At 46.3% G+C, this 15,810-nt stretch overlaps 1 protein-coding gene across 1 annotated transcript; it reads right to left on the bottom strand.

The window, feature by feature from the left end:
* Positions 1–1,046: 1,046 nt before the first annotated feature.
* On the bottom strand, positions 1,047–15,804 carry bard1 (BRCA1 associated RING domain 1). The gene is made up of 11 exons (XM_040201127.2): positions 15,217–15,804; positions 14,692–14,748; positions 14,203–14,351; positions 12,668–13,692; positions 12,236–12,316; positions 11,421–11,593; positions 8,346–8,466; positions 8,131–8,263; positions 6,960–7,052; positions 4,408–4,505; positions 1,047–3,430 (listed from the first exon to the last, which is right to left on the bottom strand). The coding sequence occupies exons 1-11, from the start codon at positions 15,309–15,311 to the stop codon at positions 3,083–3,085; spliced, it is 2,373 nt and encodes a 790-aa protein (XP_040057061.2). The 5' UTR covers positions 15,312–15,804; the 3' UTR covers positions 1,047–3,082.
* Positions 15,805–15,810: the final 6 nt, after the last annotated feature.

The following is a 15,810-nucleotide window of genomic DNA, read 5'->3' as shown; positions in this document are numbered from 1 at the left end:
ACAAAGCATGGCCTTTGGTTTTATATAGTGTGAAGAGCCCAGACGGCTTTAAGTGCTTTTGTCTTCACACTGCAATAGTGTAGCGTTATGTAGTACCCACAAATAGTTGTTTTCCTCCTCCAGCCGGCTGGGTGCATTTGGAGTAATGGGGTAAGGACGGAGGAAAATCCATCTAAGAATACACTTCACACAAGATTTCTAGTTTTTTTTTTTTTTATAGAAGTCAATGTAGAAGATGATGCCTGACAGAAGCATCAAAGCATATTGATCTAAACAACACGGCTACATGGATTCAATTTCCTTCCATGCTTTTAAAGTCTATTGCATTCGTTAAAAATAATCTGGGGTGCCACGGCTGCTCATCTGCTTAATTAGTCGGCGACCAGCCGCCGCCATCAACTAGACGTGAAGGTTGGAGTGGAGAGGTTCAACTTTGTTGTCAACGCGAAGCCGAAGACAAGACATCTCGCTCAACTGGCTTTCCAGAAGAGCTCAGTCGAGATCCGGGCTGCTCGTGAGCGGAAGGTTAAAGAGAGATGTGAAGTCAAATAAGCAAATGATATATTCAGAGCAGGTGCAGTGGTGCAACACCATGCAAAGGGTGTTTTAGATGATTAGAGACCGTAGTAGGGGATGCATCTATCTGAATCTGCACTGTAAGCAGGTTGAGACCCTAAACAATTCGTTTAAACTATTAAAAATTGGAATTACTAATAATGACTAAACCTGATAAGGATCCACGCAGTGTATTTGTGTGTACCATTAAAAAAAAAAAAAACACAGGCTGTATTTAATGAAACAGTAAAAAGGCATTTTGAAAAACTGTTTTTGAGCAAAACTACATCCGAATTACATCTGTCCTCCCAAATGTGCAGCGCTGCAGTTTGGAGGACAGACCGGCAGCGCAGTCCGTCTTTGATCCTTTTCTGCCAAGAAACCAGAGTCTGAAATGACCCCCATCCTTCCTCAAACCATTCAAACCGCAGGCTTGTACATGAGCTTTTTATAAAGTTATACCATTCGCTCTCCATGAGACACCGACTTACTGTAGCTGGAAACAAGATTTTATTTGTCCTTTGTTTTTGTTCTTTTCAGCAAAAAAACTGTTAGATAAAGTGTGCCTGACAACCAAGACGGAATACGAAGAAAAGAAACACTGTTATTATACAATCATCTGTATACGTTTGTGAGACAACACGAGTCTGTTCACGAGGGACATTTATATACACATTTGGATTTACGGTTTAAATGAAGATTGTATAACGATTGTATACGACCATATGCTCGCACAGGTTCACTCTACACTACAAGAAACAAGGAGAAACGTTTTTAAAGTTAAAAATGATTGGTGTTCCCCATGTTGTTCATATGTAAATATTTTCAAAGGTTAAATGTGTATTCTGAAATCTGAGGTCGAGTAAAAAAAAAAAAAAAAAAAAAGAAAAGAAAAAAAAAGCATAAATGACAAAATGTGTATTATTGATCGCGACAAAACATATTTTGTTAAAACAGATTTAAAAGTAAGTGTTATTTGCAAAAGTTGAGTGTGGAATTTCTTTTACACGTAGATCCTTTCTTCTCTGAAATCGGGGACACGGCGAAGGAAAAGTTGAAATAATTCATTTGAGCCTCTGCGCAGATGTCCTTGAATTTTACCCATTTGCTTTTCTTTACAACCAAACGTTATGAAACCTTACGGCCCGACCCCGAACACGCCAAAGCTCCAGGTGACCTTTCTACGGGCAGAACAAAAATTCCCCTGGAAGCTGTTGAGACAAAATAAGAACCTCCATGTCCTTTTCTGCTTCTGTAAAGCTCAGCGAGCCCAAGGACGCGAAGCCCGGATCCATTCCAGCCTTCTATTTCATTACACGTCACTCTGGGCTGCTATCTCCTCCGCACTACTAATTGCCTTCTCCCACCACCCGCCGTGGACGAGGAAGGGGAGGCAATTTTATGCAGCACACAGCAATCAATAGCAATTAGGTGCATCCCAGACTAATCCCTTTGAAAATGGCATATTGGGAGATGGCCAGTAGAAGGACTCTTAAGGCCGGCCGGCGTTGGCAGTGGGGAACGTACACTACACACACACAGACAAACAAAAGGCAGGCACAGTGCGCGGTAGCGAGGTCAGAAATAAATGCTTTGTTTTTTCCTATTCCATCCTGTTCCCTCTGCATCGAGCTTTTTTTTTCGGGGGAAAAGCGCTCTCAATTAGGCAATTATCTATTCTTGGTGAACACCATGCAGATTATGGAATGCACTTCCACTCCGAAAACCACAGCGACTAGAGGGAACGGAAAGGCACAATCGGATTCATGTTTAAGTCAAGAGTTTCATGGCGAAGCGGGAACAATTTACCAGTAGCACGTTCTAACCTTGACCTGCGGCCAACAGCTTTGCTTAATGACCGAACGAATCGGATGAGCGTGAAGCGGCTGAAGGGGAGGTTGAGGGGGGGGGGGTTTCCGTCGCAGTGCGGCCGGGCTCACCTTTACGAATACACTCAGAAGGACTCCGGGTATCTGAGCGCAGAGATAAGTTGCTGCCCTTTTTGCCTTGGATGGAGTCCATTACGGTGGTTCGGGGCATCTGTTAAGGATCCCTACTGAAGCAGTGAAAACCACGTAGGACTTTGAAGCTGATTTTTAGGACCATACAGTCTCAGAAACGCCTGATTCTGATGTTTCTCAAAGCGGAGAGTTCAGAGGAAGTGATCGAGCTGATCAGCTCACACAGTATCCTTTAAAATATGTATAGAATTTTCCTTCAATCTTAATGACTTTGTTTTACTTTCATTTACAAACCGTGAGCACAGTACCAGTCAACGTTTGTACACACTTTCTGATTGATTTGAATGAGAAAATGTGTCCAAACCTTTGACTGGTACTGTACATGTTGGAGACATTATCACACTCTCGCCTCTGCAAAACAAATTGATAACAAAGTGTTTGGATTAGCCCTTTAATTTCAAAGTTCTAAAGACATAATTGTTTTCATGTTTACGTGATTGGTGTTGACTTAATCCCATATATTAAAAAAACGACACACGGAGGACATTGAACATATAAAGGATTGCTCAGACCGGAGTCTGACAGTCGGACACGGGGAGGAGACGGAAGGCAGTGATGCAGTCGAGGAGCCAGGTGCAGGGAGCTGACCACACCTTCCCTCTCCTCACCACTGCCGGCCTGTGGGGGCCCTGCGGGTCAAAGATGATGTACTGGGTGCAGAGGGCCTGGTCGGAGCCCGGCAGCGCGTGGTAGGCGGCGGCGCTCAGGGTCTGCGTCACATCGCTGTCGGGCTTGGGCTGCCGGCTCAGGAGTTGTCCCCCTCCTTCCCGCAGCAGCTTGGTGAGCTCGTCTTTGGAAATCGCCTTGAAGCGGCCGAGCAGGAAGAAGAAACAGCCGTCGAAGAGCGGCGGGAGCTACGGAAGATCAACGGCGAGGGATCAGATGGAATTAAGTCGAAAGAAAAAAAAAAATGCTCGGCCCTTTGTGAGAACAGCGGCGAAAAAGGATTAAAAGTCACCCCATTGTGTTGATAATAAAGTTGAATGCAGTAAGATTCCTTGCCAATGAATCTCGGCTCTCATCTTACCGAGCGCTTTGTGCCTCTTTCTTTGAGCCAGGAGACATTTTCATCAGCACCACTTCACATGAACGGGAATTTGGCCGCTAGAGTTTCTAATAAGCACATTCGTTGACTTTGGCTTTTCCCTGGATTTGTCTTATGCCTGCACACGCTTGTGTGCCTTGAACTTCAGATTAAGACGGAGATTTCATTATTTAGGGAAGCAACCGGGATGAGCCAACAATCTGTTAAATAGGACTAAACTGGAAATGATTTCGTGGAGGAATCTTTGGCAGCAAGTACAACCGTGAGCGTGTGTAAACGCGTGTACGAGCTCAGACGTCTACACCTGCCTGTGCATCTTAATTCCTCCGTGTGAGACAACGAAAGCGTCGGCTGGTTTCTTTGGGACTAGTGAGGGAGCCGATATCACGACTCCCGACATCGCCGCTGAGAGACATTTATGTCGTTGATGTTTGGGAGACACTCCTGTGCGGCTTTGGCTACATCCTCTCCCGAAATGACAGCTCGCTTACAGAATGCAGCGGGTTTTACACCCGGACACTGCTGGCAGTTTACTGCATTCATTTCATTATCTACTCTACCTTTGGTACGTGTGCCCAATTATCGTAATGCACAACCATATATAGATTGTACACAATTAATGCCATTTTAGGGCCATTTTATGAGTTTCAAAACATGAAAAAGACAAAGCCAGTCCTCATCGAATGCCACTCAACGACGCTGACCCCAAAAAAACCCACACGCGAACAACTAATTTATGTCAAGGACAGATGGTGGACACATTCCTCCAAAGCGTTTGTCATTTACCAAGCTACGTCTGTTGATGCGACTCCGCTGGGCGCCTTCTCCCGCCTCGTGCTCGGCTTCGGGCGTCCACTCGCCTGCCTGCAGACATGCCTCCACCCCTGACATCAAAAGGGAGAGAAGGAAATTAAAGCCGCAGCTAATTATGTTGACTTGGAGAGAGTGTGACAAGGAGATTGCAAGCGGGAGGATAACAAAGCTTGTGTCAGTTTTAGCACAAATTGGAAGATTTCAAGTATCGGCGGAGCTGCAGTTGTTGACCGAGAACGACGCCCGGAGCGTGATGGAGTTAATGATGCAACCCTTGTTTTGAGTAGCTCTCGCTTAAGCAGAAATCTGCCGCTATCTCCACGTCTCTTGAGGTCTCCGAGTCGAATTAGAACGATGTGAAAACTGGCATCCCGGCAATGTTTAGTTTGACAGTGGTTTTTTTTGTTCTTAATCCTTAAAAAAAAAATAAAAGTAGATAAAGAGGCGGAGAGAGTAACGCGTTTTAATGACCCCCAACTGTGACCGATAAGAAAAAGAGAGGCCTCCCAACGTGACAGAGGCCAAGCCTACTGTTCCCCCGATGACGTTACGCTATTGGAGATCATGTTTGTGGTATTTGGAAAAAAATTAAAAGGTTGCAAATCTAAGCGAGATGGGTGACACTACTGCAGTGCATCGAGGATGAAGGTGAAACAGTTTGGAGCACAAGTCTTGGCTTGACTAACAATTTTTATTGACAATTTGCACCTACATAGCTGCCGGCTACACTCGCAGGAACAGATTAGACTGAATGAGTGTGTGTGTGTGTGTGTGTGTGTACCCTGGCACAATACAGCACGTCATAAATTAGCATATTTGCTAATTACGTTCACAAAAACTTCTCAAACCGCCGTCCTTCCTTCCTTCCTGAGTCAGTTAATGAATGAACAGACGGATGAAATCATTTCCTCAATGAACCATGAGAGCAACTGAAAGCGGCGCTGTCCTTTCATTACGAGGACAACAGCTGGACGCTATGATCCGACTGATGTGCAACTTTGGAGGCCCGCAGTCACGTTTTTCCCATCGAGACGGGGAGCGATGGCTCACTCTGAGCCAGTGACTCCCTTTTTTTGCCGCGTTACACTTATTCGCCTGCTTTGACAGAAAGGGATAAAAAATATACATTACGTGCTCACTTGCTGGTTGATTAAAAAGAGGGTTTAAGCCATTGTTTGATGAAAGCCTAGCTTATATTATTAGCGGCACTGGAGCCCTCTTAAGCGGAATGAAGATGATTTTCAAAACAATGAAGCCTCCCTTCGATGAAAGATATGTTGCAATGACCGACAGAGGGTCACGGGTGTCGTCGATGGCGACGGCGTATCGCCGTAGCTGACATTGAGAACACGGGCAAAACAACGACAGTCAGATAAGATGCCAGAGAGACCGTCACGACGGAGACAAGCTGTGTCAAGAGGCTCAGCCTGCGGAGACGGGACGAATATGATCCGAACACAAAGTCTTTTGACAGTGAAACAACCAAAAGCCATAAACACACACGCACACACAGACACACACAGACACACACACACACACACACACACACACACAAACACACTCAAACTGGCTTCAAGAGGGACAAGAGTGCAGGCTGCTTCATCCCACTCAGGCAAACTCTGAATGCAGCGATGCTACTGACGGTCAAGGGCACTCCAAGGAGACGGGAAAAAAAAGTATTTTTTATTCTTGTGAAGAAGCAGTCGTTCCCCGATAACTGGTTGACTTGATTAAAGGAGGCCAGGGAGACATTTTTCGGAGAGGTTTTTTTTTTTTTTTTTAAACCTTTTTCCGTACCATTTTTGCCCGATGGTCACCTTTTCATCGCTGGTAATGTTAAGATGTCGAGGAGCAGTGAGCGTGCGTAGGTAACTCCTTAGCTCCTCGACCAGCGATGAAAAGATGTAACTGAAAATTGCAGGATGTTTTCGAGGACGTTCCAATGTTATGAAGAAATAAAGAAACATTTAGTTGTAGTTTAGGGGGCAGAGAGGATTGGGTGTACGCGTCTCACACTAACTGGTACTGTGGAGGAATAAACACTGGGGCTTGGTCAGGAGCTCCACCAGATGACTGCACCAAAGATTTGGTTTTATTAATTATCCCAGACAACAAGTGTAAGCTTGTCACATAGACAGATAGCAGGTAAATCATGTTTGGGGAAAAACCCCATCAAAATGCCGATACATTTTGTACTGTGGGGTCCAATATCAGACTATAAGAGTTGTGACTGTATTCTATGCCAAGAGTCACCTTACTGCAGCAAAAATATCTTCAAGTGCAGATGGAACTGGTCAGAGGCCCCTTGAGTAGCTCAGTCAACTGAATACAAATGTGAGCTTGCAGGAAGGACACCAACGACACCATTAGAATAGAAAACCGTGCACTGCTGATAATGTAGGGTGGTTATTTTTTGTCGCTATATTGCCATGAAAGACAGACATTAAGGCAAAGATTTTTATACTGAAGATATTTGGAATAAAATGATTTTCGGTGTCGCTGCAGTCGGGACGGTTCCTACTCACAGCTGAATTTGACAACCCAGCAGCCAGCAAGAAGACCAAGGAGGGTGGAGCTGGTGGTGGGGAGGTGTCCTACTGGCACCACCACATGGCTCACTGCAGGGAGACACAAACAAAAGGCCTGTTGAAAGCAAGTACAAATGAGTTGGGAGCCACACAAACACACAAACAGATGCTGCCTGTTGCTGTCGCCCCGGCTTTCAATACACAATCTAGATACTGTATTGTAGAGATTGCTTTGAACTTCGTCCCAGTCCAGGTCAGGTGAGCACAGAACATCACCTGTGTGCTTCCACGGAACACCGAAGGGCATCCAGCCTCGTTTCTCGACATGGAAACAAACGTATGCGTCCTTATTTCCTGATCCTTTTGTTTATTTTCCATACAAACGTATTTTTACCAAGCTGAATATGCAAGTTTAATCCCCGACATGTCAAACTGTTCACGGCAACACAACAGAAGGCCACGCTGCAGCTTATTTCATAAAGCGCTTCAGACGATAATTATAAGATAATTAAAATTTAAATAGATGCTTATTGCCTCTTCATTTAAATGCAAGCATGGTTGACAAGTACAAAATGCACATAATTATATCTGCAGGCCAAAACCTTCTCAGTTTGCTTATTGACTGTGCATTTGAAGCCTTGAGTTCAAAATGAGAAAAAAAACCTCCGAAAGCAGCAACTTTAACCCCCTCCGGTCCGAAGCGGGCGAGTGGTAAGAAACACTTCCGTTTTTCATCCGTGCTTATTCACCACCCAGACAGTAACTCCAAACACTTTATGAGAAATGAGTTCAATTACTTTTTCTCTGGTGTTTTCCGAGTGGTTGTAGCGCGGTGATGTATGCGGCTTTTAAAGCACTCGTTAGTTTCTCTGGAACCTTCGGGAGTGATCACGCTCCAGCATCTCTGTCAATTGGTGAAGCCTTGGAAGTTTGACCATGTTGTTAAAATCCCATCCCCGTGGTGCTGGTGTTTCTAATCATAAGGACATAACTAAGGCGAGGCACTACCTCGTGAATACAGACCCTTATCATTTATACTCGCATACGTCTTTCAGTAGAACGGGGCATCCAGAAGGGCGGTGGACAACTGACGGGCGCTCAGCGATGAACAGACGTACGAGTCTTGGACCCGATGCGGCTCAAAGAACAACATAAAAAAAAAAAAAACCTGGGCTGGAAAAGGTGTCCGCCGTCCTCCCCTCCAGGAGCTCTCCCAGTGTGGCCACTAGAGCCCGTTCCGGCTGCGACAGCCCGCTGGTCAGAAGCACCACTGGTTCATCCCTCCCCACGCGGTTGCTCCCCTGCAGAAGGGAGGAGAAGGGACAGAAGAACGTGGTTTAGAAATGCACAAGTCTTAGTAGCGCGAGGATCGCCTGGCCGTACCCCGGAGAGACCGCTTGAGGGGCTTGGAGATGCATTTTGGGTTCCTTCTGGGGCTTCCCGGAAAATCGCCAGCATCTCCGGACTCCCTGCGTAGTCGGCAGGCCGCTTTCCGTGCTGATTGCTTTGGAAGAAAAAAAGAAAAAAAAAAAATATAGTCAAGTCACTGGCAGGGTGCAAACATGTTTGTCTTCATCAGACCACCTGGGGGCCGACGGGAGCAGACTGTCCAAGACTCTAAATGTGGGATTAGGTGCTGTTGCCAGGTTGCACGTATCTGTTATGTGAGTTAGTCACAGCGGAGATGTTTTTTATCTCTGCCAACGGGACAAAGCGACACAACAACCCAGCGTCGTCGGAACTCTTTGACGAGTCCAAAAGCGATGTCTTCCCGACAGGACGACCATTCTGTCATCGCATCATCTTCAGAAAATGTGGTTGTTGTTTTTTTCTCAAACCGCCAAGCAACCAAGTAGGACAGAAAAATTTGAATAAAATATAGATTTGGCATTCCAGAGCTCGGAGAATAAAAATGTTTTTTTTGCAATGTTCTGTGGCACTGTGCACTCGTACGTGTTATTAATTTGTTGGAGCACACTTCATTCACTGCAGGCAAGAGAAAAGCTCACGGCCGCGTGACATTAGCGAAAAGTGACGACCTTTTAAGGAACACGGTTCCTCAATTCAATCACCAGGTGAGAAGACGCCACCTTTGCAGACTTAATCACGGCACACAAAGACGCCGGAGTACAAAGTGAACGTGACGGAGGATCGGCGGTATCATAAAATCCGCGCTATGCAAAGGGACAGAGAGCCGGGACAGCTCCCCGGTTACGACAAGTATATAGAACAAGAAAAGCGTAAATCTTTTTGAGTTTGAAAGAGCTGCATGAAACAAGACGGAGGGCACCTTGAGGAAAAAGGGACGAGAGACAACAGAAGTACACACAGGAGGAGAGGAGATGGAGAGAAGACCCAAGCCCAGCAGGTTGTCTCCGAAAGATTAGGCGTCAGCAAAGATAACACCTGGGGGACAATTAATAGGTCCACTGGTCCATAAAATATTTCATTTGGATTCATACCCTCAACTTCATACACAAACATAAACATCCCTGCACGAATAATCATGCACACACACACACACAAGCTGGTTCATGCAGCTGCATGTGAGAGGAAGATTTGAAGGAGAAGAATAACGCGTGTCTCCCACAGCTGAATTCACAAACCCGCTCCTGCGTATTTGAGGTAGACGCGTGGGAGGAAGGCGGCGGTGGCTCTGAAGGACGGCCGCTGTAGCCATGAAGGTGGTTCTAACCAGGAGGAGATCCACGTCTTCATCGAGTTCAGTTCAACACAACAAAACAATCACTGACTGGGCCTTATTGCATCTCCCCACAAACTGCTACAATGTATATTCTTGGGATTTAAAAAAATCTCCATATCCGTCTCCAATGTACTTGTCCTCAACCATGCAAGCTCTCTCACACACACACACACACACACACACACACACACCTTTTGAACGGCGACTGCTTGGCCTCCATCTTGAAAGGAGTCATAAGTCTTATGATGGAAACGCATGGCAGTCACTTTGTTTGTATTGGTGCATATAGGAAAACTCTACTTGCAGTGACCTTTTTAAATATACAGACAAAACTGCCTAATCCAGACAATATACTAGGTATTTTGTTTCTTCAATAATTAGTAAGCATTTGGAGAGCGTCATTGCTTGTCGTTTGAGTCAGAGAGCGGTGTAATTATACCAGAGGGCTGGATCGGCTCACGTGTGATTAATACATTCATTTCAATGCATTTGAAATGACTAATCGTTAATTAATGCCTGTATGGATTCAGTGCTTCGGGCACTGGACTGTCTTCAGGACTGAGCCCATTATCGCCTTCCTTTAAGTTTGCCGGGCTCATGGTGGCTGTCCAAATGTGCCGCACTGGTATTTAGGCTGAGGCACTGCTGTGCAGCGTCTGAGAAAATGCTTAAACCGGTTGTTTTTTGAGATAACAGGGAATCAATGACTGTATAAAACAAATTAGTATTCACTGAACAATTTGCCTGACTTTGTTCAGTGCTTCTGATAACCTGCACGGCAAGCCAAATATTTAAACATTGGCGTTCGACAGAAAGTGGACTCGCATTCAATGATTTAGAGGACACGTCCCTAATAAACAAAGTCCCCTCCAGTCATTCAAATGTAATGAGCTCAAACACAAACATCTACAGGGGGACAATGAAACTCTGCAAAACCTGCACTTCCAAAGCCCCCGAGGTGGGTGCCAATCATTCCATTATGGATTGCTTTGGCAGATCCTTGTCTCGGTTCCCTCTTCTGTGAGTATATATGTGTGTGTGTCATTGGAAGCGTTTCTGTTGCAGCGTCCGGAGAGACCCAGTGGTTGCTTCTTTTTTTAACATGCAAACAACTGAAAATGCAAAGAGGTTTTTTGAAGAGAAAGCAACCCCCAACGGCGTGGAGTGAAAAAGGGGAGGAGACAGAGAAAGATTGGTAGGCACTAACCAACCAACACGCCGACCTCGATCAACTACTCTATTGATCCGCCTTGTTGACCAGTTTCCTGCACCTCGCCGTGTTGATGTGTATCAACACCGCGGGCCAGAACCGCTGATACGGCGTCAGCTGATCGACCAAGAACTAATCAGCGCCAGTCGATTTCCATACGTCCACCCACAGACTTCCGCTGCCGGCCTTTGATAATAAAAAGGGCCGAGTGAGCAGTGCTTCCGTTCCCCTTCCAGCCTGATGGTGGAGAGGGGAAGATTAGATTAGATTAGATTCAACTTTATTGTCATTGCACAGGGTACAAGTACTGAGGCAACGAACAGAAGCACTGGTCCATTAAAACCCCAATAGCCTCAAATATTCGGTTTTGGTCGGCATTTGAGCTGGTCTGACTCTGCGGACGGCGGCGGTAACATTTCTGTCGATCCAATATTCACACATATTGCAACCGTAGCTTATGGCGAAGTGTTCTATGAGGTGTTTGTGGGAATAGAACACAAAGCACGCGACCAAAGTTTGTTGTTGCACTCAAAAAGGGACTCACAGGACGTGTCGAGAGGCTCCGAGCCGCAGCAGCTGTTGGACGATGGCCGGGTGTCCGTTCCTCACGGCATCGTGGAGCGGAGAGTCGTTCTCGTAGCCCGGTGTGTTCAGCAGGGCTCCCCTCGAGACCAGAAGCTCCACTACCAGCAGGTGGCCCAGGTTGCATGCTTCATGCTGCAACAAAAAGAAAATAAGTAATGCTCAGAGGACCCTATTTGGTTTGATCAGCTTTCTATTTTCCTCGTAGTACAGCCTTGTTCAAGGAACGCGTCCTAGATGGACATCCATCACTTTAATTCATTTCCAGTATGACAGGTGAGGTCGGTGATTTAAGTTGAAATGATTCTTGGGAGTTTATATAGCAAACCATATATCACAGGTTAAGGTCTAGATCATACAGCACTTATTGGTAGCTTTAAAAAAAAATCTCAAATACAAACTCAAAGTTTGAGTGGAGCATCTTGTCAACGAGGAACCATGAAAAGTGCTGCAATATGATCCGGAGCAAAACACTCAAAGGAGCAAATGTCTTGGGCAGAAAACCATGGGGGAATTTGTCAAAAGAGCACAAGACATATTGCATAACAAATGATGGATTGTGGAAGCCATCTTTTCTGGCTTGAGCTATTGAATAGAAAACGGCACAATGTAAAGTCAGTGTGTAAAAAGTGACGACAGCTTGTGTCATTTTATCCGGGGAAAACAAACAAGAACTGTAGAAAAACAAGGCTCATATAACAAAAGCTGTTTTGTTGATTAAAACACTTTGCCGGAGTGGTCACAGTAACAGCTGTTTTATGTGTCCCTGGGTCTCACCAGAGGTGTCCACCCGGCGTTGTCCTTCAGGTTGGGGTCAGCCCCCTGGTCCAGCAGCGTGTTCACAGCCTCTACGTCGCCCTGCGGGAAGCGGAGACAACAAGCAGACCTGAGCCACGACTCGGACCTCGGAATGCAACTCGTCAAACACTGCGGCTGATCCCGGGGTGGCGAAACGCTGCCGTTTAGCAATCACACTCCACAGTGGGCCATCGATTACCTTGCCTTACATCATGCTGTGAGAGTGGGATTAGCTCCGTGTTTACAAGGACTACCGCAAGACGTTCGACTCGACGAGCCAAAACACGAGCATCTGAGGGCTTTGCATTTTAGCTCTGTGCGTTGTCACTACATTTTTTGCAGTGTGCATGTAGAAATGCAACAGAAAAAAAAGAAGGAGATGGAAGGTGAATTATTCAGAAACCTCTCGACCTTTATAGCAGCCAGATGCAGCGGGGTCTCTCCCTTGTGGTTCTTCTTCATAAACGCAGGGCTGCCCGAGGTGGGTCTTCCACCAGATGCCACTGGAGTACATGGAGATTTTTCGCCGGCGGCGGTCGGACGAGACGGGCTGTCTCCTGGCTCCCCTCTTGAGTTCTCGATGCTCTCATCACACCTGCGGCTATCTGAAGGAAGAGGGTTATGCACAGCTGGAGACGTCTGGGATTTTCTCCTCTTCGTCCTCTTCCCCGGGGAAGCCCTGGGCCTTTTTGGCGTGGTCTCCAACGTGGCAACCTTCTCCTCCACTCTGGCTCTTTTGGAGGAGGGCTTCAGGGGAGACGCGTCCGCCCGTCTCTCGGGGCTCTTAGTTGTGTCCGACATGCTCGAACCAGGCTGGGTCGGCGCGCCCAGTACAGTGATGGCACCTTCTAAGGGACTCCTGCCGGGGCCGAGTTCATCCGTACCCCCCTGTGGTACTTTGGGCTGGGACTCCTTGGACGTGACGGCGGGGCTGAGGAAGGAAACTCGTTTACTGGACCTGCTCGGCTCTTTTGCACAGGGCTTTTGCTCCTTTTCTTTTAAAGCGTCCTCCTCCTCGCTGATCCCCCACTGCTGGTTTATGGCCTCCAGCCTGTGCTTCTTCAGCTTCTGCTTGGTCTTCCTTCGAGTGGTCCTCGTGGCTCCTTGCGCCGACCCTTTCCCGCGGACAGCGCTTTTCTTGGTCGAGCCCTTCTTTCCGTTTGCATTTTTGGACCTCGGCGAACCGGATGAGCCAGAGTCTTGGGAGGACGAGGTGAAATTGAAAACCGACAGGTCCTGGCATTGAGCAGTGGAGGTGTCCTGCTGTTCTGCAGCCGTTTCCCGAGGAGACGGGATCTCTGGTACTGGGTCTTCTGGATGTTTCTCCACAACGCAGCGTACCTTGCGGCTGCGTGGGCTGAACCAGATCTTGAAGTTCTTCTTTTGTTTAAGGACAGGGCTCTGGGGTGGTGTTTGGTTTTGGGCTAGTGAGCAATCTGAAATGAGGTGTGAGAAAAGAAAAGAGTTTTAACAAAACAAAAGTACTATATACTGTGTGTGTATATATATATATATATATATATATATATATATCTTTGTATTTATCTCACATCTGTTGAGACTTTGTTGCAGCTAACAATTCAGACATTTGAAATAAGTGCCCAACTGACTTCTTCAGCTATTGTGGTTGAATGGAGACAGCCTGCAGATGCGTTCACGTGTTAACGACCCTACAGTTCTTTGTCAGAGCTGAAACCTACTTGTAAAACTAAACACTACCATGGTTAATTGAATTGCATAATTACTGTCATTACCGCGATGCTCGATGGGCGATAAAGATAATAAAGCAGGGGAACACGCCACTAATAACATTATTCAGAGATTAGATCGGCAGAGGAAAAATGTTAAATGTTTCAGTAAACAATTGACAGGAGGGGGGGGGGGCTTTGAGGAAGAGAACGCGTGAATTCCGCCGTCGAGCTGCTTCCCGAATGGCTTCCATCTACCTGCTTGTTCTACGGGATTGAGCAGGACCTCCAAACCACAGAAGAGCTGTATGATGCTGCTGAGCTGCCTGTTGATCTGGATGTCCTTCACCCAAGCCGGACTCTGACACACCACACAGCCGTCTCCCGCCCGGGGGGCCGCACAGGACCTGAGAGCAATAAACCATGTACTCTGGATTAGGAGCTCAGTAAAAAAGAAACACAATTAGCTTATCGATGTACCCTTTAAGGCCATTCAGTCAGGAAGAGAAGGAATAGATTGAGGCCGTGGTTTATGCCCATAGGGACGTTAATTGCCTATAAGAAAACCATGCATTGCCGGCTATTTAGTAATGTATCTGTATCATATGGATGTATAAATAGAGCCGCTTATGTTGTCATTCCACAGTCAGCATCGGCGCTACCTGTCAATTGCCAAAAGTAAAAGACTTCCACCAGAAGACTGGTCATTTAGTCAAAGGGAAGTGGACTTCGCTGAGCTTAGATTACCTGCACAGCAAATGCTCGCACACCCCGAGACACACCGGCTCCGTCATCACATTTGAGCTGAAGACACAAAACAAAAAAACAACACATTTACAAGTAGTCGGCAGTCACAAAGAAGCACCTGCACCACCCACTTTATGTTCATCCCAAGGTGTCAAATCCACATCCCTCCGTGCAACGGTCCCGCACGCGGGAACAACGTGCTGTCTCTGGACTTTCCGTGTGTTTTTAGTGTTGTGCAAAAGTTCCAATTGTGTTGGCTTGAAAATCGACGGGATTGCGAGGATGCAGCTGTACTATGGGACTGCGTGAGGCTGATGCAGCTGGCTAAAAAAACAACAACAACAACATAAAAACACACGCGTGGCTGTACGCGACGTCGATAATGACGCATAGTTGAAATCTCCATTGAAAATAAACCGAGGTCAGTTTGACTGTCGGGCGCGTAACGTGTCGTTATATGGTGTTAGCGTGTAGCTCACCGCGGCCAACATTACTCGCACTTTGGTAACGTTTGACGTCACGTACCATTTGGAGCAAAGTAGCAGCCGTCGAAAGTTCCTGACGGCTTCCTTCGTGTTCTCCCAGTCGTGTTTCCGTACCAGAACGTCGTTATCCATCATTAGGACCGACGAGTGTGTGTGTGTTTCTTTCGGTGATGATTCTAAGGTTGGAAAACAATCCGAGCTCGCTTCCGGGATACTTGCATCTCCCGCCGAGAGTTTACGGAAGTAGTGTGACGGTCAGCGTATGACGTCAGATTCGGCACGCCCCCTCCGGGCATGATGTTAGGAACTTTAAACATTGGGAATTGACTGGTTGTGCATTTTTGTAATATTTTAATTGCTTGCCCGGTAGAGATGTGAAACATAGCTCAATGCATTATCCACAATTTGTGTCATATTTTACACAACGGTCAGGTGTATGAAAAATGTTGAGTACATGTACTCAACATATTTTTCAAAAATATATTTGTTTTTCAAATTGCATGAGGGTCAGTTTTAATGCCATACTGTGGCCTCAATGCAAGGCTTCAAGGAAAGGTTTTATTTGAGTTTTCAGTTTTTTGATATCCGTGTCACTTTGGCTTTTCTGCAATACAGGTTTGTGTGATAGTTCTTC

This window comes from Gasterosteus aculeatus, chromosome 16 (genome assembly GCF_964276395.1).
Source record: "Gasterosteus aculeatus chromosome 16, fGasAcu3.hap1.1, whole genome shotgun sequence".
In the NCBI taxonomy this organism is placed as follows: Eukaryota; Metazoa; Chordata; class Actinopteri; order Perciformes; family Gasterosteidae; genus Gasterosteus; species Gasterosteus aculeatus.
The sequence above is the reverse complement of the archived record's forward strand: the minus strand, read 5'-3'. Positions and strand labels throughout refer to the sequence as shown.